This window comes from Rhinichthys klamathensis, unplaced genomic scaffold (genome assembly GCF_029890125.1).
Source record: "Rhinichthys klamathensis goyatoka isolate OS25496 unplaced genomic scaffold, OSU_Roscu_1.1 h1tg000009l_1, whole genome shotgun sequence".
Classification (NCBI taxonomy): Eukaryota; Metazoa; Chordata; class Actinopteri; order Cypriniformes; family Leuciscidae; genus Rhinichthys; species Rhinichthys klamathensis.
Window position 1 is genome coordinate 276,964 of NW_026606562.1, and position 27,289 is coordinate 304,252.

The window sequence follows — 27,289 nt, forward strand, 5'->3', positions numbered from 1 at the left end:
TTCTACTTATTTGTTTCAGATTTCTGTTCAGTTTGTTTAAATTTCTATTTTTGGTCTAGATTTCTTTCTGATTCAGAATTCTGTTGTCTTAGATTTCTGTTTGTTTGTTTTCTTGTTAGATTTCTGTCGTTTTCAGGTTTGTTTGTTTGTTTGTTTTCGATTTCTGTTTGTTTTTAATTTCCGTTTGGTCTGTTTTCGATCTGTTTTTGTTTGTTTTCGACTTCTGTTTGTTTTAGGTTTCTGTTTGTTTAAGATGTTTTGTTTGTTTGGATGTTTCTTTTGTTTATTTGTTTAGATGTTTCTTTTAGATGTTCGTTTATTTAGATGTGTTTTTAGATATTTGTTAGTAGTGAGAACCATTACAAATATTTAGATATTTAAATATTTTTAACTAAATTTAGACACCACAAATGTTTTTGTGGTTTAGTAAAATCATGATTTTATTATGTCTATTTTGAGATGATGAATTGATTTAATTCATAGTAATTAAAATAGTTTTTACAACAATGTTATAAAACATGGGTCATTCCTGCATAGCAGTGCTATTTGTGGAAAATCCCTAAAATATATATTTTTTCTTAATAAAGAAAAATATCTTTGTTATTACGTTTTTATTTTCATTGATAAATGCATTTGTGTCCAGGGCCATGAAAAGGAAGCACTACAGCTAATGGCGACTTACCTGCCCAAAGACACCTCACCAGGATCAGCCTATCAGGAAGGGGGAGGGCTGTACGCGCTTGGGCTGATCCATGCTAATCACGGCGGGGAAATCATCGACTACCTTCTCAGCCAGCTCAAGAGTGCCAGTAATGATGTAAATGCATAATCACATTCAAATAAACTTTTGCAGCACTGCGACTCCAAAAAAAGCAGGAATAATTCTCCATATTCCTTCTTTGCAGATTGTCCGTCACGGTGGCGCTCTGGGTCTCGGTTTAGCTGCCCTGGGCACCGCTCGTCAAGACGTCTACGACCTGCTCAAATCAAACCTCTATCAAGATGATGCAGTAACAGGCATGTAAAACATCTTGTATAACGCAGCTGAAAAAAAAAATCAATATCACGATTATTGAAAGGTTCAGTTTTGTCAGATTTCACTAAGGCAAGCATCACTATTACTAAAGATTAAAATATAAGCCGACCACTTGTTTTTACAAATTGTGATTTATTAATTACGATTATCACAATTTACATCGAATGAGGTTTTGAATAGGTTTATACCAGTGGTTCTCACCTCGTTTGGCAATGGGACTCACATTTGCAACTTTGGCCCGGCGGGCCGCCGGCCTCAGCGTCTGGAAGTATCTCGTGATATCAGCTCTCGTGGTGTAACATATTCCTTTACGGCACTGCACACATACACGCCCCCATGCAGGATCCGGCTAGCTATAAGAACAAGGTAGGGATGGAGTTTGTCACACTATCGTCATGGCTGAGCCGGCATATAAGAAGCAGAAAGCTAGGAAAGCATTGTCGGAGGAACAGAGAAAGAGGAAACGGCAGACTGACCGAGCGAGGAGTCAGACACGTGCATAGGCGTAATTTGCGGGTGGGACATGTCCGCACCACTTTTTACCAGGGTCGATTGTGTCCCCACCACTTTTGAAACATCTCGCGGCACGGATGTACCATTACAAACAAATAAAACACCTCCAGGTAACTCTAGTAGAGCATTCATTTCGTTTGTTTGTTAAATAAGAGGCGATCTGAAATGTGTTGTTTTTGAAATCAAGTGACCAAAGTGCTCGTTGCCGCTGCGATACAGTGTTCTGGTGTCTTCACACGGACGCGCGCTTCAATCTGTTGCGGAGAGACTCTCTATATTCGTTACGGTGAAATCACAAAACATAATGCACAAAAAAAACCGTGTCCCTACTTGAAATACAACCACTAATAAACAATCGGTTTTGATGAGGAAAATAAACTATACTACTAGTGCGGATTAGAACGCAGAACCTCTGACACGCTTGGCAAAAGTTCTGCTACTACTGGACCATTAAAGTTCATGGTGATAACAGTCGGATCTATGTATTTATTCATATATTAGATCTCATTAAACGATAAATTAAACACAATGTAGGGATGCACGATATAGGATTTTGGCCGATATTCGATATGCCGATATTTTCAGACTAATTTTGCCCGATACCGATATATTTGTTTTGTTTTTTTAAGTGCAAAAAAAGCTTATTAAAGCTTCTATTAAAGTTCTCAGTCAAGAGCAGTGAGTGATTTCCTCTTTGTGTTTTGTTGTTTTATTAACATTAACGGGATAGTTCTCCCCAAAATTTAAATTGTCATCATTTACTCTCTCAAGTTTCTTTCTTCTGTTGAAATTATAAAAGTTATTTGGAAGAATGTGGCTAACCAAACAGTTGCTGTACTCCAGTGACTTCCATAGTATATTTAAGGACAAGAAAGAAATGAATACAGGTTTGGAACAACATTAGAGAGTAAATAATGACAGAATTTGTATTTCTGGGTGCAGTATCTCTTTAAGGACAAGCGGCAGCATATTATACTGTCTCTTTAAGAACTGCACGCGACGCGTCTAATATACACGCATTTGACAAGCAGATTTTCTCTGTTTGCTTTCACTTTAGACATAACCAACTTTGTTTATGTAAACCGTGTGTGTATTTGACAGTATCAGCGCAATAAGACTCGAAAGATTAGTCCAGTATGCAGACTCTGTGACAGGCTTTAGTTCCTGTGAGCGTCGGGTGTAACGCGCTCAGAAAAGCGGATGTTAGAACAGCGCATCAGCACGTGAATGACATGTTTACCTAGCAAGACTTTGACGCACATGCAAACAATGAACTTTTGTGAATTGCGGTGTCCCGTGAGTGTAACTCTACCTCTGCGTGTGATGTGAATGTACGTCGCGTTGGACAGTATGTTGAGATGAAGGCGCCAGAATTGAACTGATAGAATGCACGATACTATGATTTTTCTTCAAAAGCAGATCGTGGAGACATTTTAATCGTCCACGATCAAAAACCGTGAGACGCACGGCACACCCCTAGTTGGAAGTTTAAGTTGCTGGCGCTCATGCTTCGTTCGCGTCACATGCGCATAGGAAACACGCCACCCTATCGGCAGGACTCATCGGCAGAAATATTCATACCTGCCGATGATGGGCATTTTAAGCTTTTATCGGCCGATACCGATGTTGTCCCGATATCATCGTGCATCCCTAACACAATGTACTATTGTATACTATGTAACACGTAGGGATGGGCATCGTTAAGAAATTATCGATATCGATGCCATTGTCCAGTCTGTTTATCGATGCAATTCCTTATATCGATTCCTGTACCATTTGCTGAACACTTACAGGGTGGCTTTGAGAGTTGTTGGCTTTGAATGTCTAATTTAAAGTTGTTTTAGAGAATGAAAACCAAGTGTGCAATATCTAGGGCCCTATGAAATCAGTTTTATTTTTTCCCAAATTCCGTTTTTTCCGTTTTCAGTTTTGGGAATTCATTTTTTTTTTTTTTACCCTTTACTGTTATTTTAGTCATAAAAAGAGTGTGCTTTTAAAGTTGATGATTAAAATGTATACAAATAAAATAGGAATGACCTTAAATTACAGACATTTACTCAGTAGCCTTTTCAGGACAAATCGGTCTTTGTCAGGTGACGTCACACTCGTGATACACGAAGTGCATTATGGGGCGTAGCCGCCATTTGTAAGGTATCGATGCAGGGGTATTCTGTTGTTGGAGAATTGTGTTTTTCATTATTTTTTAAAACTAAACCATCCTCAACATGACATTATCATCATCATCAATACAGCAAACCTATCTTTGCTGTTACTACTGTGTCCTTCGGTGGGAATGTAAATAAATCCTGTACTCAGCTGTTGGTAAAATGTCCGTGGGTTTTAAGAGATTTATAGTTTTTAAATTGTTCACTGGTATATGCGCTTATACCATAAACAAGAGAGTTGACAATGTCCCAGTATGAGGATGAGAAAGCAATGCGGGATCAGGACTCCAATTTACTGCAGTCAGCTCATATATGGATCTATGTTCTGAATGGATGACAATTTCTCTAAATAACGGTTCCTGCCATATTTATTGAGTTTATTGCGGTACGGCATTTCCTGTTTTCTTGTGCTTCTCCAGTTTTGCGAGTTATTTACTTGTTATCTCTACTCTTGTAATCTCTTTAATGCTCACAGTCAGTAGCGATACCTCAAAAATGGCGCCTGCGGTGACGTCACACACAACAAACCCACGTGTCTGACAAAGACCCATACTGCATGATGCCACATGACACTGCACTCTTCAAGTAACAACAAAATATGGTTATGAGCTTTAAACTGTCCAGTAAAATAAATTATATTAGTTTGTATAAGTTTAAATAAGTCACACTCTGTCTCTCTCTCGCCCAGTGTCGCTCGCGGAGTTCGCTTTGCTTTTGTCCAGTCCGGCGCCTCATAGACAGACGTGGTGTGTGTGTGTGTGTGTGTATGTGAGAGAGACGCGTGAGTGATAGAGAGACGGAGGGAGAGCAGGGAAAGGTAAGAATACGCTGCGTGTTTTAAATAGCATAAAAAAAATGAACGAAACGCAATATGTGGCGGCCGGAGTTGATTTTGTGGCCGCGAATTAGTCTATGTGTGGGAAACACTGCATAAAAGTCACGTGCGAACTGCTCGGCTCGGCACTGAGGGCTTATAGCGTCGAGTTTCTTAACTTTTTCGCCGAGGAAAGCAGAGCCGCGGAGAGCCGCTTCGCCATGCTTTCATTGTTTTGATGCCGTCATTGGAGCTGAAATGACGGGAGGGGTTGTGTCGCTCGTTTACGTCTCGTAGCCATCGCGCTTTTGGGGGATTTAAAAATCCAGTCGCATACTGTAACGTCATGCCGCGTCGCGGGAATGGATGGAACGGAACATTCGGAATCGTTAGTGGAATCGTTAGCGATGGATCGGAACGTTTATAATAGGGCTGTATTGTCCTAGTCGATTAGTCGATTAATTGGTCGATACGTTCTGGTTCGACCAAAATTCTGATTGGTCGATATTTTTCCCCGCGTTCATTTCATCAGTTTTGCCCATAGACTGTAAAAAATGGTTTTGCCGCGCTGAGGCGCGGTCATTTCATCAGGTGGAAAGCACTAACTGCTACTGAGGGTGTTTTCAGAGTACCCTTGTTTCACAGGTAACAGTCTGTCTTCAGAACACCCCCTTGTTTTCACCTTTTTTGGATTAGCCCAACCCAAGAGAGAACGATAAGTAGGCTATAAGGTTTGATGCTGAATATTATTTATTTAATTGTGAGAGCGTTTAATAGTCAGTCCTCTTCTAACATGTCAACAACAAATAAATCGACAGTGTGGCAGCATTTAGTTAAAATTGATAACGGGAAAAAGGTTGAATGCAAAGTGTGCAAGCAACCACAGCTCGACGACAAACATGACATATCATCTAAAAGTGGTAAGCTCACTTGTCTGCGTTAGCTTGCCCTGTCTGTTTTGAGTAGGCTATATGAACAAATCAGAATTGGCATATTTCAATGTTTTAGTGTGATAACCTAACTTTTTTATTTTTTGTTTGGAGCCTAATGCGCAATTGCGCTGTGCCGACTGTTTGTGTTAGTTTTGAGCCTAAGATGCTTTATTTTTCAGTTATGCACTTTATTTCGTTTCTGCTCTTGATCTGGTTTGTTTAATAAATATTTTTTTTTTTATTAGTGTGTTTATTAAGAGTAAAAGCTTTAAGTTTATAGTCTATTCGTGTCTCAGCCGCGAAGCTGATCTCTCCTATGTTCAGCCTGTGCGAGGACATGCACAGAGCGGCTGAAATGATAGTGTCTGACAGTTATAACATATGACAAAAATAATTGTCTAAATTATGTTGCATATTCCTCAACAGTTCGTGTGATGATATTACTAGTTGACAACATAGTACTATTTTCGGAAATCATAGGCTATGATATTGTGCAGGTGCACGTGATGCAACGCTGTCAGAGCCGACAGACTCGTGTGTTAGACTCATTTCAGTGCAAAATAATTCGGTCAAAAACGATTTAATATACTGCAAATAGCCTACTAGTTTTTTTTTAGTTTTTTTTATAATTCATTTAGGCGGACAGCAAGGCTACCAAGTACTGCGCACTGTGCGCAGCTAATTAATTTAACGGGTTTTTTTTCTAACGTCATTTTTAGTCGATTTTAGTTGATTTTTAGTCGAAAATGTCAGGACTTCAGTCGACCAAGATTTTCTTTGGTTGAATACAGCCCTAGTTTATAACCGGTTCCAAACCGGAACCTGGAACCCATTCCCAAGCCTACTAACACGTCACGCTCTGTGCGAGTGGTATTTACGACAGTAACGTTAAATACAAGTACTTCACAGCGACTCTAGGGGGCGCTGTTTGACAAAAACGGATTTCCTGCATAGTGTGCCTTTAATACAATGTTGGTATGAGCCACCACAGTCATTTTAAAACATACAGAATAACACCGTGAAAATAAACAGGACAGGAAAGTCTGTTTTTTTGAGGCGAGAGACTTTATTTCAGCGTACATTTACGTCGCTGGTTCTCTGAAGTAGTCGTGATTCTCACAACGTAACATGCTCTAAACACACCTCTTAAGGTCTTTGTGGACCGAAATCTTCATATGTGTTTTTCCGTATTCGTTATTCGGCGGCTCTTGACCTCAAAATGCTTTGCTACGGATGCGAAGAACACAGAAACTTTCGGCCGTCATAAAAACATTCAGATCAGGTTCGATTTTCTGAGGCAGTTTGCAAACATGATTGACACAAGGTGAGGTCACATTTATTTTTTAACGTATGAGAATTTGGGAATCTGTGTGCAAGGACCTGTAAGCACACAGAATAATGTAGGTGGTCTTTTTTTTTAGCAATCGCGGCTTTGAACGATTACTTAATCGCAATTAGAAACTCGATTAGCGACCACCCAGAATACTTGATCATAATGCCGTTCAGTTTTAAATGGTCACCAAGCCAGTCTATATTTCAAGGTTAAGCTCACTGTCATGTTGTTAATGGGTGTTGTCACAGGAGAGGCGGCTGGTCTTGCTCTGGGGCTGGTGATGTTGGGCTCAAAGTCGGCCCAGGCGATCGAGGACATGGTGGGTTACGCTCAGGAGACCCAGCACGAGAAGATCCTGCGCGGATTGGCTGTCGGCATCGCCATGGTAATGTACGGAAGGATGGAAGAGGCCGATGCTCTAATCGAGAGTCTATGCAGAGATAAGGTGAGCACTGTTTTCATATTTTGTATGACTTTTTAGATTGCTGGGAGTTTTTTGGAAAATATTAAAGTCAAAACCTTAAGGGCAGTACCTCCCCTTGATTGCATACCTTTTCATACAAATGTAATGGTTCATAGCACAATTTTCCATGCAGAATGCATTCTTTGTAGTCTTAACCGTTTCCAGAGAGCTGTGTTTATTCTGTGAATATATTAACTGTGCAGCTCGCTGATGTCTGAGGTTCTGGTCTGCACATTGAGCTTCTGTTTTATCTCTCTGTCCTGACAGGACCCCATCCTGCGCCGCTCGGGAATGTACACAGTGGCCATGGCATACTGCGGATCTGGGAACAACAAAGCCATCCGACGACTGCTACACGTGGCTGTGAGTCTACACTAGCAGATATCACAAACGACATGGATTATTAGACACAAAAAAACAATATAAGGGTCATTCCACAAAACCGTTGACCGTTTGAAAATCAGTAATCTTATTCTGAAATGTAAGATCTGAGAGTAGCTTTATTAGATTAGATATTACCAAACAAGTCAGTAGTGAAAAAAAAACAAGGTCATAATCTGATATTTATTTTAGGACATTTAGAATGGTTTAAAGATTTCAAGTAGTAAGTAGTGCTGCACGATTAATCGTAATCGCGATGTCAAGCCTATGCGATTATATGACGCAAAATACTGCGACTTTATATGAAATGAACAAATTAGGGCTGTTAACGCGGCATCTGTTATTTTTTGTCATCCTTTGGCTAGTGTTACATGATCCCGCTCTTATTAATGCGAATGCTTTAAACCATTCAGCGAGACAAGTCAAAAGAGAGCGCGCTGCCTGTGAAAGTCCTGACTTAAAGACGCGCGCCAGTATCATGCGCGCGCCAGAATACAGTTCTCTTTCCGCTTGAAGTGAACAAACAATAACACGCATTTATGCCAAAATATCATTTGTCGAGTGTCTTCATAACAAAAGAGTAGTCTTATGATGGTCGTAAAGAGTCGTGTGAGATCCGCGTCTCTGTCAGCAACTCTTAAAGGGCCAGCATCCAATAATGCTTTCTGTCAGTAAAGTTAATCAAAGAACAAAGGGAACAGAGAAACTGCTCTTGACCAAAGAACTTGTGCAGCTTTAATTAGAATTTTAGTCCAAATAATTTATAATTTATGCAGCGCAGACTGTTTGAATAACTTTATTCAATTTCTGTATATGTCCTACCTGTTAGACAGGAAGAGCACAGGTAAATATGACATTTATTATGGGTTTATGTGAGGATTGTTTGAAGTTCACTTAGATTAAAATTAAAATTATTTTTATCCAGACATCAATGGCTTATTGATCATAATAGGTGTTATCAATCATTTAGTTGTTGTCGCTAGTTTGAGTTGAGAAATACACATTTCAGCATTATCACTAATCTGTGTGTGCATTTTGCTTTAGAACCAAGCAAGTTGACTCATGAAACCATTTGTTTATTATATCGCAATCGCATATCGCAATATTGACCTCAATAATCGCAATATGACATTTTCCCCAAATCGTGCAGCCCTAGTAGTAAGACATGCTCCTAATTAATCATGTTAATTTTCGATTTTAGATAAAAATTGCAACATTATTTTCTTTTTGAGCATGGGGTCTATCGTGCATTTCTTTCAGGGGGCGACATTTCCATTCTGTGTTGTACTTACATCAATAGAGCTTTTAGTGTTTCTGTGTAACTGTAACTTCTGTGTAATTTATGTATTTCTTTTAGATTTAGGCTCTGGTTAAGCTCAGGCACTTCAACTTTAATTATTACTTGATTATTTATACAACGGCAAGAAAATAACCTGCATGCCATACGGAGCTACATTTAGCCACTGCTCAGTGAGTGATTGAGAGTTCGCTTGCATGAGGACTAAATTTGAGATTGTGGACATGTGAAAACCTGTTAATTGTAATTACTATTTTGAAAAATTAAATGCCATGAATTTTTTATAATTTATCAGCTTTTTACCTCAGTGCTGGCAACATGACAAATTTGGCAATATCCGCTCAAATCAAAGTAATGTTTAGTTAATTATGTTATTATAGAATTGTTGTTTTCTTTAAGATTAGTGAGTTTAATATTTTGTCTGATTTCTCGCCCCTCTTCCTGTCAGGTGAGTGACGTGAACGACGATGTTCGGAGGGCTGCCGTCGAGTCCATCGGATTCATCATGTTCAGGTATGTTGCCTGTCCTCACCTGTCTCTTGTCTCATCAACGCTCCCTGTCGTCTCGTCCTGCGCTTCATCATAAACAGACGAGCCGCTTTCTGAACCCTTGCCAGGAACGGATTAATCAGGCCTTAATGTATACACAGACGAGATTCCTCCCATTCCTCTGTAGCGCTTTACAAATGTGTTTGGAGTGTCTCCTGATGTGATGTCCCATTGAGAGATCGATCACTTCCTCTTATCGTGCCCTGTGGCACTTGCTTTATTGTCAGTGAGAGTGTGCACACATTTTCCATCCTCTTTTGCTCTGACTTAGTGTTTCTGCATTGAGTGTATGTCATCAGTTCAACAGAATTTCTGCCATATTCTTAAAGGAACACGCCAATTTTTTGGGACTTTAGCTTATTCACCGTATCCCCCAGAGTTAGATAAGTCCATACATACTCTTTTCATTTCCGTGCGTGCTGTAACTCTATCTGACGCACCCACCACTAGCCTAGCTTAGCACAAAGGCTGGAAGTAAATGGTTCCAGCTAGCATACTGCTCCCAATAAGTGACAAAATAACACCAACATTTTCCTATTTATATGTTGTGATTTGTATAGTCACAGTGTGTACAAATAACAAGGTCATATATGAGAGAGCCATCTTTTAACCGTATACATACTGGGAACTATATTCTCAGAAGGCGAAGCACTGCTTCTTGGGCGGAGTGATTTTTGTCAATAATTTGGAGCAGTATGCTAGCTGGAGCCGTTTACCTCCAGTCTTTGTGCTAAGCTAGGCTAGCAGTGGGTGCAGACAGACAGAGTTACGGCACGCACGGAGATGAAAAGGGTATGTATGGACTTATCTAACTCTGGGGGATACGGTGAATAAGCTAAAGTCCCAAAAGTCAGCGTGTTCCTTTAAGCTGTAGTTCAACCAAAAATGAGTTGTCATGTCCTAGATTTATTTTTATGCTTTTTGCCAAACCCTACATTTTTACAGGTTTAGAAATGCATGTTTTCAAAGTCAGGTAGTCAATTGTAAAAGCTCTGTTTAATGAGTTTAGGGTCATGTCCACTACACACTCATATGCGTCCCTGCATTCAAAACATCTGAACATCAAGCAATTCTTGAAATAGTCAGCTAGGCGGCATTGATCTTTGATTGATCTCAAAAACAATATTTGGTGACCGAGAGAATCAGTGCTTTCAAGACAAGAATGCCTTGAAGTAGTAGGGTTTAATTAGCTAGGTATCCATGGGTTCAATGTTACACCTTTAGACATCTTGCATGCAGTTAGAAGGACATGTTGTGTTGTCCCATATATATATATATATATATATACATTTTTTAAATTCTTTTGCACAGTCTTTTGTTATTGGTGTCAGTAAGTTCCCCCTCAGACGCCTCTCAGGGTTCTGGGCCAAGTAGAACTGGTGAACTATTTTAAGCCCTAAAAAGGCCATGGGATTATTCCCATGATCAACTGTCATTTAAACAACAAGAAAAATCAATGTAAATCTTTCCTTTGTTTAGAGAGTGCATAGATCTGCAACAGTTCAACAGGTTTCTGTCGTCTGTCCCGCAGACATGCAAATCACGCAAAACAGTTTTGTGGGTGTTGATGGATCTCTTGCTGCAAATGCAAGTGGAATATTCTCACTATGAGAATATAACAGTAAAACATGTTGAATGTTTTTAGTGGCGTCATAGATGATTGTTTTTTTTGTGCAATTAACATTAAGGAGCACTTGCATATTCAGTATGCAAGAAACATTGTTTTCTTAATTCACAATGAAACCATAATGATTATCTGAAAAAAAAGTTTATTTGGCAATAGTTCCAAGAATCTTCAGAAATGTCAGTATCTACAGATAATTCTTTCTTACATTTACAAAAGCACTTGTTTTTGATTCAAGATCAGTCTACAGAAATAAAGAAGCCCTGCTATAATTCAGTAAGGCATTTATTTTTCCTTGTATACAGAAGGTAAGTGGAGGTGTGATTTAAATGAGCTATTTTTGCTTATCTTTATTAAGATGTCTTTTTTTTTGTTTGGTTTCACATTGTAGACCCTGTCAACCAAATTTAGTTTGTGCGAAGACAGTCCTCTCTTGCCCCCAAGTACTGTTTATTTTCACAGTACCGCCAATTATTAGGCTGCCCATTATTTTCTCATGCAAAAGCTGTGTTGTGTCTTGGTGGTTCTCAGACATTCATCTTATATCCCCCAATCCAAGGTTTAAAGATGGAGTATTGTATTGGCTGCAATGCTGAACAAACCTTGGACTTGGCCTTGAACTTCTTTTCGACCATATCTCATTGGTTCCCATGAGGACTTGTCGTTTTTATGCCACTGCAACACTATGGCAAGTCTCTATCTTGTCTTTTCTGAAGCGTGTCAGATATACTACACGTGACTTACGTGTTCGTCAGGTTTGCAGTCTTCATTCTCCGCCAGAAGCAACGTGTCCAGCGTGATATTTGCGGAGGTCTGCAGATTCGTGGGCCGACGCCGGAGAGGACTTTGATAGCTTACAGGGCTAATGCCGTTTTTCATACCGTGTTTCATAAACCGTTTTGAGTTTTCAGTCACTGGTGACCGAAAAGCAATTCTGCTTCTCCGTTGCATTTTTGGAGTCCTCACACGTCTGTAGTTACAGGTGATGTAGCGCCTAAAGGCCTGCCTGAACGTCCTATTAAACAGCGTATAAACCAGAGGGTTGATGCCCGATGAAACATATCCCACCCATTGAAAGATATCCAACAAGTGTTCCACTAGATTACCGTTGCACCCTTGACAGAGTACAGAGGTCACATTAGTAATGAAGAAAGGACACCACATCACAACAAACAACATGAATACAATTCCCAGAACCTTTGAGGCCCTTTGTTCATTAGTCAAGTTTTGCATGGACCTCTTCCCTATGGTGGACATCCTGCGGAGAGGAACCTCATCCCCTGTGACGGAGCTCAGTGTTCGGTCCCTTTTTATTCCATTTGCAATGGCCACTTTCTCAGTTGAAGAGAGAGCCGGCAATTCCTGCTGGAAGACAGTGGAAACGGTGGGCCTCCTAGCTCTCGATCTCAAAAGGTCAGCCTTCTTGCGTAGTACTTGGATTGTCAGCAAGTAGATGATCATCATAATTGTAAGGGGTATAAAGAAAGCCGTCAAAGACCCATACACCTTGAAGTCCCCAAAGCCCTCTGGTGACAACAAACAGGTGTGGTTGTTGTTGAAGGTGATGTTGTTTGGATGATCGAAGACTTGTAGCCCTTTGATTGGAATTGGTATTGCAATACCTGATAAAGAAAGACTAATCGTTAAATTGAGCAGAGAATAAGGTTTAAATAAAACATTCAAATGGTTATGCTAGTTGAAATGGACTAATTCAGGTGTCCATTCATGGTCCTGGAGGACCACCTTCCAACACTTCAACTATTAGTAAACACCTAAACTCACTAATCATGGCCTTTGGGGTGACTTGAAACTTCTAGGCAGGTGTGTTGGAGCAGGTTGGATTCACTTCATTCACCCCAAGGAAATCATATTGACATTGAAACATTCAGTCCCTCTTCAAGTCTATCTTGACTTGCACTCAACTCTCTTTTGGCCTCTGTCGAGTCATGACATGACTTAACCCACTCAGGTCTCAGCCCAGAATGAGCTGGTTTCGACTACAACACCGGTTAGAGTTAAACTGTCCAGCAAGATGGAGACCCACAAACAGGACTGGACACGCCTGGACTAGGTTATTGCATAGTCATTCATTCCCTATCTAAGCTCCTGCCCAACAAATAGGTTTGTGCTTTGGCAGATACCTTTTTTTCTTTGTTTTTTAATAAAATGCTACTAGTTGATTGGCTGCCAGAAAGACTAGTTGATTAATGGTCTCTTCCGAACCTTGATCAGTTCAGCCTGTGTGGTGTTTCTCTAGGCGTGGGCAGAACTCTGGTCTCGAGGCCTTTTTTAAAATGCAAAACTTGTAGAAAAGTACTATCAAAAACAGCACGAGATGCCCCTCTTGATATTGTGGAGCTCTTATATATATATATAGCTATATAATTGCCAATTATTACTAATAATAGCATTTATGACATCAATAACACAACTTGGACTTTTACTTGAAGTATCCATAACCAGGTGTGCACATAACTGGTGCGCATGCGTGGTAAAAATAAGCGATGGTTAGATAGCAATCATGATGATAAGTGTGTTCATTAATCATTAGGGGTGCAACGGGTCGCAGTTGATCCGTGATCTGCACGGACCAGCCCTCACGGTTCAGCAATCATGTGATCCGCAGATTTACTGCTAAGTTTAGCCATCATAGAGAGAGATAACATCATTCGGACATGTTTTTTCTTGCCAATTTACACATTCAAATGATTTTAAACGTGGAAGAAGAGATGAAATTCGCGAGAGAGGCACGTTTCAGACAGCTCTTGAATACCGAATGAATTCCTCTTTTGCCTTTACTTGCGCTTGAACGGACACATACACACAAAAATACGTCAAAATACCCGTCTCGGCAAGTATTCTCTCAGTTATGTCATAAGTGAACCGTTGAGAAAGAAACCGGATGGGTGTTAGTATATTTGTTCTGTGCATTCGGTCTTAAAGTGATGGCAGCCTAATATTCCTGCTGTTGTCGGTGTCATTAATGTTAAGAAAAGAAAAAAAAACACATCATCTACCGTGTTCGAGAGAAATAAAGGTAGTGAGGAGAGCAGTCAGGAGGAAAGTGATGGCGACCGCTTGTAGGATAAGTGTGCCGTGTAAAGTGTGGCAAGCAGCATCTCCAGGTGCTCCCTCGAGAACCAGACCAAGAAAGTGATGTGCACCCCTGTCCATAACCATGAGCTCCTGTCTTTTCTCAGTAAGACCGCTTTGTCAAATGTGAGAATATGTGAACTCGTTCTCAGGAGTACACAGGGATGTGGTGTTTATGGTCAGTGTTGAAGTGACGAAGCACGTGGCCTGCCTTTTTATGGTGGTGAGACGATTCCAGAACCATGCCTTGAGGTCGTTCAAACAACACAACTGTTGTTAACGAGCAGACATTTCAAGGTGTTTACTTTCATTTCACCCCCACAAGCCAATCTTGCTTGTGTAAATGGAAGTTTGCTGGCCAGTCAGTGACACAAGATAAAGGATATTTATGCGTATGCGACTTTTCCAGAGACACAAAAGTGCTGAGATCATTGATCGGTGTGGAGATTAAGGACTGGGGTTTGCCACATTTTGAATATAGCTATACATATTTTATTAAATGTAGGTAATTAAACTAGATTTGAGCTTGTTCCCATTTTTGAAACCGCATTGCCTCTTCATCTTTTGAGAGAAAATTGTGGCAATTGTGTTTTTAAAATTGATTTCAATTGGGTTAATGCCGTTCCCCACAATTGTAAAGGCAATATTTCCTTTTCGTTTTATAGTAGATATATGAATATGTATTTAAATGAGTATTTGTAATTGTTCATGCATTCATTGATTTCATGTAATAGTGTCTTTTCGGCTTGTGTTTTGACATACCTATAGAGATTAGCCAGACAAGTGCGATTTTCGCCAACGCTTTAGCTCTGGACTTGAACTGGCTGTGCTGGATTGGCTTCTTGATCGCTATGTAGCGGTCGAGGGAGATGGCGCACAGGTGCATGATGGACGCCGTGGAGAACAAGACGTCCAGAAACAGCCAGATAGGGCACAGGAAGTCTGGAAGGGGCCATCTGGAGTCTGAAATATGAAGAGAAGATTAAGCACCAGCCAATGGGTTGGCTGAATTGGAGATACGACAAACTTTTGGCCATTTTGTGATGACAAACGCTTAGCTTCTGTCAGAGTTAGTGACCCATTTAAAGTTATGTTGTGTTTCTGGAGACATCCAGCCCTAACCTGCTCCCTCAAAGTTTCAAAACTAGTATAATTGCTTGTTTCTCCTCTTCAGTCAGGCCTAATATTATTATGAGCATTTACATTACAGATTCCACGTAGTGCTACTAGTAGTTTTTTTTTTTTTTTTTTTTTAAGATGATCATACAAAATGTTTTTGCCAATTCTTCCAGATGACTTTGCAACTTTTCGTCGCTGTTGCGTTTCTCACAACGCATGACTCACTGTAAATGTCAATAGACTGGTTTTCATTTGTTTGTCTTGTTTGGACATGGACGTTAGAGAATGCATTACTTTAAATTTATCACAGCCTTTGCATCTCATCTTGCATCTATTGGATCTGAACATTATGAAATAAATTGATACAAGCTTGAGTTGAACAAAAAACAGTGCACAAGATTAGACACTCGGGGGCTTTTGGCTTATTCATCAAGCTCTTCATCAGTGGTGCGGTTTATTTTAGTGACAGACATGAAATGGTGAATCGAGTTGATCTTCATCCCAGTACGCTTGCAGATGATATTGTCTAAAGCCTTTAAATAAGATATTATTGTCTTCATGTTGCCAGTTTTTCCGTTTGTCTTCAGATAAACTCCTATTGCCCTCATGACAACAAGTGAAAAAGAGGGTTATATGCTAAAGTTAGCAACATTCCTCAAAAAGGTAATTATAAAACTGTTAATAATCCTGAAGTTGAACAAAGCTGCATTTTGTAAAAACTCTTTTGGGTTATATGTGTTTTCAAACATGTTTTTTTTTTAGCTTGCATGGACCTAAACTACAGTGTATCTCCAAACCTGTGGTTTACGAGCAGATCTCCATGGTTCGGAGAGGCCTTGACCAGATGTTGAAAACTGGCATTAGTCAGATCACCCCTCTTTACTAAACAGACCTTCATAGTAGCTCCTCAGACGGTACATTATTGCCAGCTGGGCTTTTTGAAGCGTTCTGAATAATTTTTGATCTTAATTGATTTAATCAGCATGAGTCAAATGCATTAAATGACACTATTCTGAATTTTTGTGCATAAATTGAGCAGTTTCTTCCATGCCATGTTTGGTGAAATTTGAATATATACATATATATATATATTTTCTCAGTATGTGAAGCAGTATAGGTTACTTTAATTCCTTTTGGATTTTTTCCCCCAATCCCAGGAAACCTTTTTTATCTAAAATGCTGTTGTTGCTCATTAGATTCAGATCTAAAAATTATTTTGTAGAGTGTAAACGTGTGTCCATGTTCACCATTGTTTTGTGAATTTTCACAGATGAAATTCGGTCAGTTGAATAGGACAAATTATTGCAGTATTTGCGATATTCCAAAATTGGATGATGCCTACATTAATATCATTAATATTACCTAAATCATCCATCCCTAGTTTCCATATAGACTGTCAGGAAAGTGTGCCCTCTCTTCCTGAAAGCTAAATAAAGAGACACTCTACCACACTTTAGGTTTGCCCTGCCAAGTCTCAACTTCCTCATGTAAATATTTCTCTCTTTCTCAGAGAAATACATTTGTGGTGTGCTCTCAAGGGTTGGCTCTTGTTTTTAGCCCTGCTGAGACACTTTATCAAGCGCTGTGTAGGTTTTCACAGTGCTCAGTCGTTGCTTTTTTTTCATGGCTTTAACTTCAGTTTCTGTCTTCACCTGGTCCACAGATGTGGACGTGGCCTTTGGTATAACACTGGTTTTACTGTTTGAGCAAGCACATCTTACAGGATAACTCCACAGGACCGAACCCTTTGAGTTACTCCAATTGGGAAAGGTTACTTTTATTTTTATGATTACATTTAATCGCAAGTTATTATCTTGAGAATTAAGGTCTAGAGTTACTGCTAAGTTGAACCTAGAGTTACTTGGTCAATAAGTTGTTGCACTCAAGCAAAATGTGTTATTGTGGCCCTTCCTCCTAAGGTAATTCAGCTTAATTACCTGTCAGTGTTCATGGCTTCTGGTGAGCTTCAGCTGTTTGGCGAAATCTTTTCTGCGTTCACACATGGTTCTCTTTGTGTGGAACACCTTTAGAAAACCTGGACTTTTGCTCCCTTTTCCTATCCTTATGGTCCTTGGGGGACGACTCAATGTTTTCACGTCATCAAGGCTTGGTTTAACTCAACGACTGAAACCTCAGTTTCATTTTCAGAACCGCCCCGACTCAAAAAAAAATCAATTAAAGCCAACCCTCTCCATCTTTACATTTTGGCTCTGTTTCCCCCCAATCTCTCAAACAAAGTGTTTGACAAGTTGCTTTGGATGAATAGCATCTGTTAAAGTATTTTCCAGGACAGATGACCGGAGTTAAAGGGATAGTTCATGCTAAAAAAAATCTGTAATTTTTGGGCGTTTGTGTCGTTCCAAAACTTGGACCACTTTGACTTTCATTCTATAGGAAAAAAAAAAAAAGTTAACATTTTTGATGGAATTGTTTTCTTGGTAACACTTTATTTTGATCGTCCCTTTTGATCATTCTGTTGACTAGCCTATAAGTAACTTTGCAACTACAGACTTATTCTAACCCTAACCCTACCAGTCTACTAATAATGAGAAGTGCAACTTTACTTTTAGTCAAAAGAATGTGTTAAAGGGACCATCAAAATAACGTGAAACCATGTGTCCCACAGAAGAAAGAAAGTGATTCAGGTTTGTTGAGTAAATGACCGAATCTTTGGGTGAACTATCCCGATATTGTGACGAAGCCAGCAAAGTTCTGGTTCACCTTAAGCTTTAATGTGTGAAGACCAGGTGCAGCAAATGAAGTAATAAATGTCATCAAATCTAATCAATGAGGAATAATGGACCGACTGGAGTGCTCTGGCATCGGAACTGAAAGACACGCTGGCATACGAATGACAGTAGCAGCTTGGCAGATGTTTGAAAGCTGTGCGAGACATGTTTTTACGACTGCTGTGTGTATTCGGTCTCTCAGTGCAGGGAAACGAAACACGGTCTTTATCATTCTGTTTAATATGCGTTTAGTGCTACAACTAGTCAAAATCATAGACAAAAAAAGCCTACAGATTTCATCTGGGTTATAACTTTCACTATCATACAAACCTTATGGAACCACCAAACTAATGTTGGAAGAACTTTTGGTGACACTTTACTTAAAGCCCTTATGTAGAATACACTATAAAGCTATTTATAATGTACATTATAATATGTTATATCTTTTCCATAAATGATTGTAACCAGTTATAATGTTTGCAGATTCTGAAATTGGTTGTGTCGTGTGTTTTAATGCATTATACTTTCTAAAGGTGTTCAATGAATTGATAAGTAGTATAGTGTATTATAACTGTGGTTACAATTATTCATGAGCGGGGTTCCAGACTGCGACCATTTTTTGAGAATGTGCGAGTTAAAATGTTATGTGGTCGCATTTGTGCGAGTGGACGCTTGAGCAACAGAACGCCGTTGTATCAGCTGCTGCAGTCCGTAACTTATGTTCAAAATGAACGAGTAGGCTACATCATGAATCCATTTTCCAAACCGTGTTTTTGACTTATTCTGAATCACTACGGTACGCCTATAATAAGTGTTTATATTCGGACTATTTTATCCCGGGCTCGGCTCGGCTGCGGAGTAGCCCAGTGCCTGCGTGACTCGCCGTAGACATTAACAGAGAGAAGTAGCTCCGGCTACAGTGTTCTTCCGCAAGACACGTGCAGTTTATTTATTGACGAACGTAGACGTCACGCGCATTATTGCACACTGATGGTGGAACGCGCCAATTACGAATTCCCGAATTAAGGCATATAAAAATGGTCTCACGAAACACAGAGCCCCTTCCTCCTACGTCTTTTCAGCGGTTATATTTTCCTCTGTCTAAAGATTACTCTCATGATCGCTCGACAGAGGAAAAGGAAATTATTATAAAATGCAGAAGGTAAGGAGTGTGACATTTCTGCTTTTTGTTACAACTATAAACTTTGATAACGAAAAATCTGTATCATTTATTATAATACTCTAATCTTTTAAAATGTAATGCATACATTTGAATGTTTAATGATTTTTAAAAGATAGAAAGATGATAATAGACAGATAGATAGATAGAATATGATTCAAATGTAAATAGATTGTATATAATTCAAATGTAAAATGCTTAAAATTACAGATTAAAATTACTGTCCAAAATCCATGAAAATCCTGAAATTTGGCAATGATAATTAATATATTAGAGGTATTTCTGCTGCAACACAGAAAGCCTTTGCTAGCCTTGGTCCATTAAAACCACTATTCATCAGCATGCATTGATTAATCCCATGGCATGTAGCAAAAAAAAAGAAGAAAAAAGGTGCGACCAAATCATATGCTGGTGCGACCAACTGAGAAAGTTGGTAGCACCAGTGCAACCAGTGGAAAAGTTAGTCTGGAGCCCTGATGAGACCATACAATGCATTATAAGGCATAATTACTGCATTAAAAATACGTTTATAATGCATATACAGAAGGACTTTAAGTAAAGTGTTACCGAACTTGTTTTATTTTTTATTTGTACAATCGAAGTTCAGATTACTTACGGAAAAGCACGGTCACCAGTGCGATGGGCATCACTAGCAATCCCACCAGTAGATCGGCCACAGCCAGAGACATCAGGAAGAAGTTAGTGGCGTTCTGCAGTTTCCTCTCCAGTGACACTGCCAGAATGACCAGGATGTTTCCACCAATGGTGGGAAAGATGACCAGGAGAATGAGCAGTGCGGCCCAGCGCAGTTGTTCTCCAGGCTCGTGGAAATCCCAGTCCTCGCTCCCCGTTTGGTTGAAGACACTATAGCTAGCCATTCTGCTTTGTGAAACTGAGCTTTTGTTCTTTCCGTGGGCTCGTCCAGCATGGTCACAGACTCGCTCCGGTCAGACGGTGGCCAAGCGTGTTCGGTTCAAGCGGTGCACGTCTTCTGTTTGCTTGCAAAATCCAATTTATCGAGAAAATGAGTTTCCAAAGTATTCCCCTCCAAATTCTTAATTATCATCTCCTGTTGGAACAGTAGAGTAGTCACATGGTAGACGAGGTTTGTTCTGTCTCTGTGCTTTTACACTCCTGGAAATACAAACATTTGAACGGTCTCGTCATTCAAAACACATTATCTTATAGCGACATATGATGAATATGATTTTCTTGTCATGTGATTAGCAGTACGTGTACCAGACCATGTTTTTAATTAAGCAAGGAAGTGGCTATCAGTAATGATCTGTGAATGTTGGCCGTCTGGAGTCATTTGTGTTCCTATCCAACCCAATCAGTCGAGGCAGATTGACTTCATAAACAACGTTTATGTTTTCAGATTAATTAGGATTTCATAATTGCATTATAATTTGGAAATGGTTCCTTCTGTCATAACATTATGTAATGAGTATTATGAAATACAGTCAAACAAATGTTGTGTAATCTTATTTATCTTCTATATTAAAATCTATATTTTATGTTATATATTGAAAATAAGATTTTTTTTATATATAGAAAATTAATAGGAATTTACCTTAGAATTTGGGTAACACTTTACAATGTTTTTTTTTTGTTAACATTAGTTAACTACTTTAGTTAACATGGACTAAGAATGAACAATACTTCTACAGCATTTATTAATCTTAATGTTAATTTCAACATTTACTAATACATTTATTAAAATCAAAAGTTGTATTTGTTAACATTAGTTAATGCACCGTGAACTAACATGGAAACACAATGAACAGCTGTATTTTTATTAACAAAAATGATGTATCACAAATGTATTGCTCATTGTCAGCTGATGTTTGTTAATACAGTAACTGATGATAACAAATGAACCTTATTGTAAAGTGTTACCAAAATTATTATTTTAGAAGCTCTGTGAAAGTAGACTGTTATATTTTCCCCTACAAACTCTGTTCACCGTTTGAAATTTTGCTATTTCTTCTTATAAGCTAAACATATATATAATCTCACCAATATACATTTACACTATTTTATAAATGTAAAATATTTCTAAATAGATTAAATTTTTCCCATTATGGGAAATTTTTTTGAAAATGATTTCTACTTACCGTGCTCCCAAAGCTGTGTGTTTCCTCTATTCATTAGCTTAACTCCGTATCATTCATGGTCTTTTAAGCAAGTGAAACAAGTGCACTAAACGTCCCTCAGATTGTGACTTATCGCCTTTTATATGTGCACCCAAAAAAAGTACAAACAAAACATCAGGTTGTCCAAATTCCCTGTGGGAAAAGATCCAGATATCATCTCACTTTTCGGTTTCATGCTGAGGAATTTCCCTGTTCTTGAGGAGCTGGACGAATCCCCAGATCGTCTCCGCATCACCTATCATGATCACCGGTCTAAAACTTCCACACGTCCTCGAACCCTTCCTCTCCTGCTCTGTGTGTGTTTACGACTCGCTCTGCTTCTCCCTCCCTCTCCCTCTCCCTCTCCCTCTCTCTCCCGCTCACGTGTTAGACCTGGAGAACCTGAAGGATGTGTCGACGCCGGGGTGGATCCAGTGATCCTGGGGGGTCGGGTTCCTCAATGCAGAGTGGCAGATAATATTCATATGTGTCAGTCATTGTCTTATACTGCAGTGCGACTGCCATATCTTTTATTTGTACCTTATTATCCCCCCCATTTAGTCAACTAGACTATTTTAATAAGTTTTGCACATCCCAGCCGTCTACTTTTCATAATTTGTCAAACCCCTCCCCAGAAACGGGTAGTTTTTCATCAATCTCTGAAAAGATGGTGTTGCTTTGCTTTTTTTTTTTTTTTTTTTAGAAAATAAAAATCTAAAGCTCATTGAGTATCTCTCCATACTTGAACCTTGAAAGCAGCAAGCTAACGATCTTCAGGTGTCCATAAATCCAGATTGGAGGGATTGATTGAACACCCTATGAATACTAAAGGGCTGATCTGTCATATTTTAAGATCGATTGAGGACTTGACTCCCACTTTTGCATTAAATGGCTTTTTTCTTGCTGGGTCTTTGTCCAGCTTCCCTCTCCCATTCCCACTATGTTTTCAGGCTGCATGTGTCTTGGCACATCTGTTTCCCACCTTACCAGGGCGAAGTTGAGATTTGAGCTGGTTATCGAAAACAACAACAAAACCTCCTAACTGTGTGTGTGTGTGTTTGTTACACACATTACCAACACGCCTACTACTTATGACTAAAAGTAAAGCCATAATTTTGAAATGGCATAAATGTAAATATGAGAATTATGTAGAGACCATGAGACGGTTTAAACCTCTTTCTCTAGATTGCCGAGGCTCATTCTGGTGCTGCTGCATGAGGTGCATCTTGGGATGCGGTTAAACTATTGAAGGCGTTTCTACACTGTAGAGAAGTTTCAACTACTTCAACTTTTAAAAATCAGTTCTTTATATTTTATTAAACCGACTTAAAATCGAGTTAAACTTATATAAAAAAAAAGTGTAACAAAAATTAAGTTGAAATTGATTAAATAAACGTGAGTTAATATGAAAGCACGTTGCCATTACTTATGGATCATATCATTTTTATAGAGTATGTGTACTTGACACTTGTTGGCTGCTTTGCATTCATTATCAGCTCCAGTTTGCCCTCTTCAAAAATAATATACTACTTTTGAAATTCATACATCCGCATTAATGCTCAATGTTGTTTTTGAAGACATCTAAGCCATTACTTCAAAACGTTTTAAGATAATGGGAGATATTTCAGTACTTGAAAATCTTTGTATTTTGTGTGTGCATGGAAACTTAATGCCAAAATGTCTTTAAATGCTTGTTTAAAGGAAAAAGAAGAACAGCTCATAAACCTGAATTCTATACTTTGATGATAAACTAGTAAAGAAATACTTTTCAATGGAGCAAGGGCTGTTGTGCAGAACTCTCTTCTGTTTGCTCAGTTTACTCGGTGCGTTGGATAGCGTCTGGCAAAGAGAAACTCTTGAACCATGTACGGCACGCCTCTGACTCCTGGAGTGTGTCATGCTCCGTCTTTTGTTTATAAAAGTTAACAAGAAAAAACTTAAATCAGACAAAACAAATTTAGGAGGGAGCTTTTAGCTAAAGATTTAAGAGTCTGTTAAGGCTGATTGTGTTTTCCAAGTAAGACAAAGCAGTTCTTATGAAGGAATTTTGGAGGAACACACACACACACACACACACACACACACACACACACACACACACACACACACATACACATAATTACAGTAATTAAGTACTTAGTAATGCATTACACCCAACACTGATACCAAAGCAACATTTACTAGACTAACTAATAAAGTCATGGGACTACTGATATAAATTTAAGCAGAATATTTGCGAAAAAAAAAGTTTGTTTAATGTTAGAAAGCATGAAAACTCAAGTCTAAAGCAAAACGCGAACCATATAGCAATGTGTTATGGCAACAATGTCTGACGGCAAATAAAAGTAAGTCGTAAATATACGACTTTCGAGTGATTCGTTACAAACCCGCGCATCAGATATGCTAAAGCTCAACCGTGCTTGTGTGATGCGCTAAATCAGACCTTCCCGCACGTTACGGAAGCACATTTGAACCACTTTTCCTCTTAATGGCGATTGGCAAACCCAGGTGAATGTGCATAGCGCCACCTACTGTATGACACCTGCATGACAGCGATACTGATCAGTTAAAAAAAGCCACGATCTGCTAAATCGGCTCTGATATCCCGATCTGCTTGAGCTCGGCTCGGGACATCCCTCATATATTGCAGAAAGTAGATTAGCACTTAAAGGGGTTTCTGCTAAATCTGTGTATGAAGTGTGGCTTTTTTTATAACAGATTGGCAAGTGGTTATGAATAAATAGCATAACGTATTGAAGGCAAATCTAAAACGTTTTGTAAACAAATGAAGCTTCAGTCTGAATCTGAGACTGAAGCTTCTGAGCCCAAATGACTAGTCGGGATTAGATGAACTAAATGTTCGTGAATAGGCATAAGACCCTGGATGAGATTTGTATTTGTACAGAAGGTTCATCAACATTGAGACTGTGTTTCCCAGCCTGCCAAGTTTGGCAGAACCCTTGATATACTATGCAACACGTTAATTCCAGCCTGATGAAAGATTAAGTCAAATCCTTTTTTATTGCTAGTGGCATTCGTATGCGAGTGCTAAACTGTGGATTAGCTTCCCACGGAAAGGGTTTTGCGGTGGGAAGAGTTCAGGCAGTCGTCTGAACTGGACACGCTGTCCGTTATTACAGACCAGATTATTCCAAAAGACTGTTTTTTGGCTACTCTGGTCTGGACCTAAACTGACCTTTAATTTAAGTTAACCCGGTATTGCGCAATACATCTGTTAGCATATTGCTGTCAGCCAATCGTTGATCCGATTAGTATGATACCCATAGAAAATAAAGTTACTCATCTTTTCATTGTGCAGTTTTATATGATGCCTGATTTAGCTTGAAACTCATAAAATCAAGATTGGAGCTTTACTGGCCATCATTTCAGTTATTGGCCACAACAAAGACATATATGCTTTTATTAGCAGAATTTCTATATCTGTGCCTCCCTAAGATGACAGCTTTATATTATAATTTGATTTATTCTTGCTTTTTGAATGCAAATTGCAAATAGTTTCATTGTAAACTAATTCTCTTCAATATAATACGTTTCCTCTTTCATTGACTTTGTGTAACGTGAGTGTCGGCATAACGGAGTCTCTGAGGATTTGATGAGGAAAATGATGCTGTTATTTGATCATTTTATTCCTAGATGGGCATTTAGTCCTTCAGGCTGTTTGAGAATACCATTAAACAGAGGCTTTACATGCGCTCTCAGGGAATGTTTCACGGACTAAAAACCTAAATGAAAATGAAGGCGTATTTTCTCAACATGAAGGCAAACATGATTTTGAAGTTCAGTGTGTGACGAAATCTGACTGCAGAATTTAAATATGCATAACATCATGAAAAAAAGATGTAAAAAAATATACCTTGACACTGTTGACTGTGTAGTTGTGCCAAGTGTAGTTTGTTTTTCACTAGAGTAGCTTAACTGTTGTTTTAACCAATTGAATCTCCTTGAAAGGTTTTTCACAAAAATGGGAAAGTCCATTTTGTCTGGAAGTACTGCTGCTTTTACTAAAAATGTTTGTCACAATTGGCCTAACATTCCCATTCCTATAATTTTATGGCCTTTTTCATAGTAACCACACATCTATACTTGATAAAACAGTGCAGGAGAGTTATTTCGGTTTCCATTACTCAAGTTAGCATCGTTTGTGTTACGAACAACAGTTTGACTGAGAGCCTGTGCACCAGTTTAAGAGTTCCTTTGCATAAACTTTGAACAAAGAACTAAAGCCTCGCATTCCTACACCCGATCCAAAGTGTTACTGTCAGAGAAAATAAACCGGTTTGAAAAATTGATGGTCTTTCCTTTTTTCTATTTGTGTCTACAGGACTCCAGAACAATGTCCCAGTGTGGTTTCCCTGCTGTCCGAGAGCTACAACCCTCACGTCCGCTGCGGCGCTGCAATGGCTCTGGGCATCTGTTGCGCTGGCACCGGGAACAAGGTACTGGGTCGGCACTCTTGCAGTCGGTTTCGTTGAATTGGCTTATTAATGAGGCTGTGGAATATGAATGATGTAATAGGCTGGGCTTGACAATAACTTTTTTGCTCACCAGCCACTGTGGCTTGTGTTTTCCAAAGTCACTAGCCACTCAGGATTTTCACTGGCCACCATTTTGACATCGATACCATGGGGAAAAACTGCCATATAGATATTTTTAATAGCATCTCATAATTTGGCAGCCGGTATATTAGGCTGTAGGGCTGGGCGATATGACCAAAATCTCATATCACGATAGAAGTCATCTCATATCCCGATAACGATATATATCACGATATACTGTAAAACATCAAATAATAGCCCGGGCTTTTATTTTCCCAAATCGCCGAACTGCACCGGCTTGTATTTGAGGCAGGCGTCTATGAGACAGGCCTTTAATTTAGTGTAGGCCTAGAGATAACGAAGATTACGTTTTATTTATAAATGTGTTTAACAAATCCGTTAATCTAAGAATTAGCCTAGGCTACTTTATTATGTCTAAAGGGGGTCGCTCACCGGACGAGAAGCGCGCGCGCCGTGTCTATAGCAACTCGAGGTATCGCACACCGGACGCGCGCTGTCAGTTTATGGCCAGCAAATTGTTATGTTTAAGGACATTATGGAATTAAGATCATGTCTGTACTATGTTATGATAGTACTGTACAATTAAATACAATCGTTGCTTAGTCTGCAGTCTGAACACTTTACCTCAGAGCGTCCGTTAACTGAATGAATTGGGAATATCACCTGAAAATCCGATAACAGCATCAATTTGAATTCAACCAGCTGATTTCTGTAAATGAATGTACAACTAAATGTATGTTGCAGCACAGGGTGAAGTCAGTATATACATAACGATAATTGTACATTTAATATAACCATAGCTTTTAGATTATTGGCAGAATTAAAAAAAGACGAAACGATGTGACACCCATGGGCTGAACAATACATTACTGGTAATATCCATCGAGCCTATGAACTTGTTGCCCGAAACACATCAACAAGAAAGAATGAAGGCTATACCCTGTAAAACGATCTCCTTCTCTCTCCGGCCTCCGCTAACTCTGCTTGCGCTAACAACTCCGCCCAGATGCGCGCAATCTGCACCACAGAACTGGTTTAAACAGACGATCTGACGGGTTTTAGAAGATTAAATACAAACCGAAACTAAAAAACAGACCAGGCCTCTATTTGAGACTGGCGTTTATTTATCCAAACCACCCTAAAATGGTCAATACAACAAATAGAAAGTTAACCAAACCATCTAGCCCCTCGTTTAGGAACGAGCTCCTCGGTTTGTTCTGGCTGGTTCTTCTCCTGCTCGGAAACACCCGGTTCTGTCACCCCTTCATTCATGCTGTTATTCACGTTTCTGCCTGCATCCCCATGTGGCGTGAAAGATTGCAGTCATCCAAATTTTTGCCGTAAACAAT

General features: G+C 39.3%; 2 protein-coding genes across 3 annotated transcripts in view; one reads left to right on the top strand and one right to left on the bottom strand.

Moving 5' to 3' along the window:
* Positions 1 to 27,289, top strand: part of psmd1 (proteasome 26S subunit, non-ATPase 1) — a 61,298-nt gene that overhangs the window by 14,482 nt on the left and 19,527 nt on the right. For both annotated transcript variants that reach the window (XM_056260507.1, XM_056260506.1), the window contains exons 12-17: positions 644 to 817; positions 906 to 1,017; positions 7,042 to 7,238; positions 7,524 to 7,619; positions 9,383 to 9,447; positions 25,706 to 25,820. In XM_056260507.1, the coding sequence (XP_056116482.1) occupies positions 644 to 817; positions 906 to 1,017; positions 7,042 to 7,238; positions 7,524 to 7,619; positions 9,383 to 9,447; positions 25,706 to 25,820 (759 nt within the window). The remainder of the gene's footprint in view (positions 1 to 643; positions 818 to 905; positions 1,018 to 7,041; positions 7,239 to 7,523; positions 7,620 to 9,382; positions 9,448 to 25,705; positions 25,821 to 27,289) is intronic.
* Positions 11,380 to 20,319, bottom strand: htr2b (5-hydroxytryptamine (serotonin) receptor 2B, G protein-coupled). Its single transcript, XM_056260514.1, has 3 exons — positions 19,845 to 20,319; positions 14,963 to 15,163; positions 11,380 to 12,729 (listed from the first exon to the last, which is right to left on the bottom strand). The coding sequence occupies exons 1-3, from the start codon at positions 20,104 to 20,106 to the stop codon at positions 11,837 to 11,839; spliced, it is 1,356 nt and encodes a 451-aa protein (XP_056116489.1). The 5' UTR covers positions 20,107 to 20,319; the 3' UTR covers positions 11,380 to 11,836.

Excerpts from the sequence above, each read along its gene's own strand:
- htr2b (XM_056260514.1), bottom strand. The coding sequence starts at position 20,106 with ATGGCTAGCTATAGTGTCTTCAACCAAACGGGGAGCGAGGACTGGGAT. Across the intron at positions 15,164-19,844 it reads ACTGGTGACCGTGCTTTTCC|ACTCCAGATGGCCCCTTCCA; the intron begins GTAAGTAATCTG and ends TTCATATTTCAG. Across the intron at positions 12,730-14,962 it reads TGTCTGGCTAATCTCTATAG|GTATTGCAATACCAATTCCA; the intron begins GTATGTCAAAAC and ends TTTCTTTATCAG.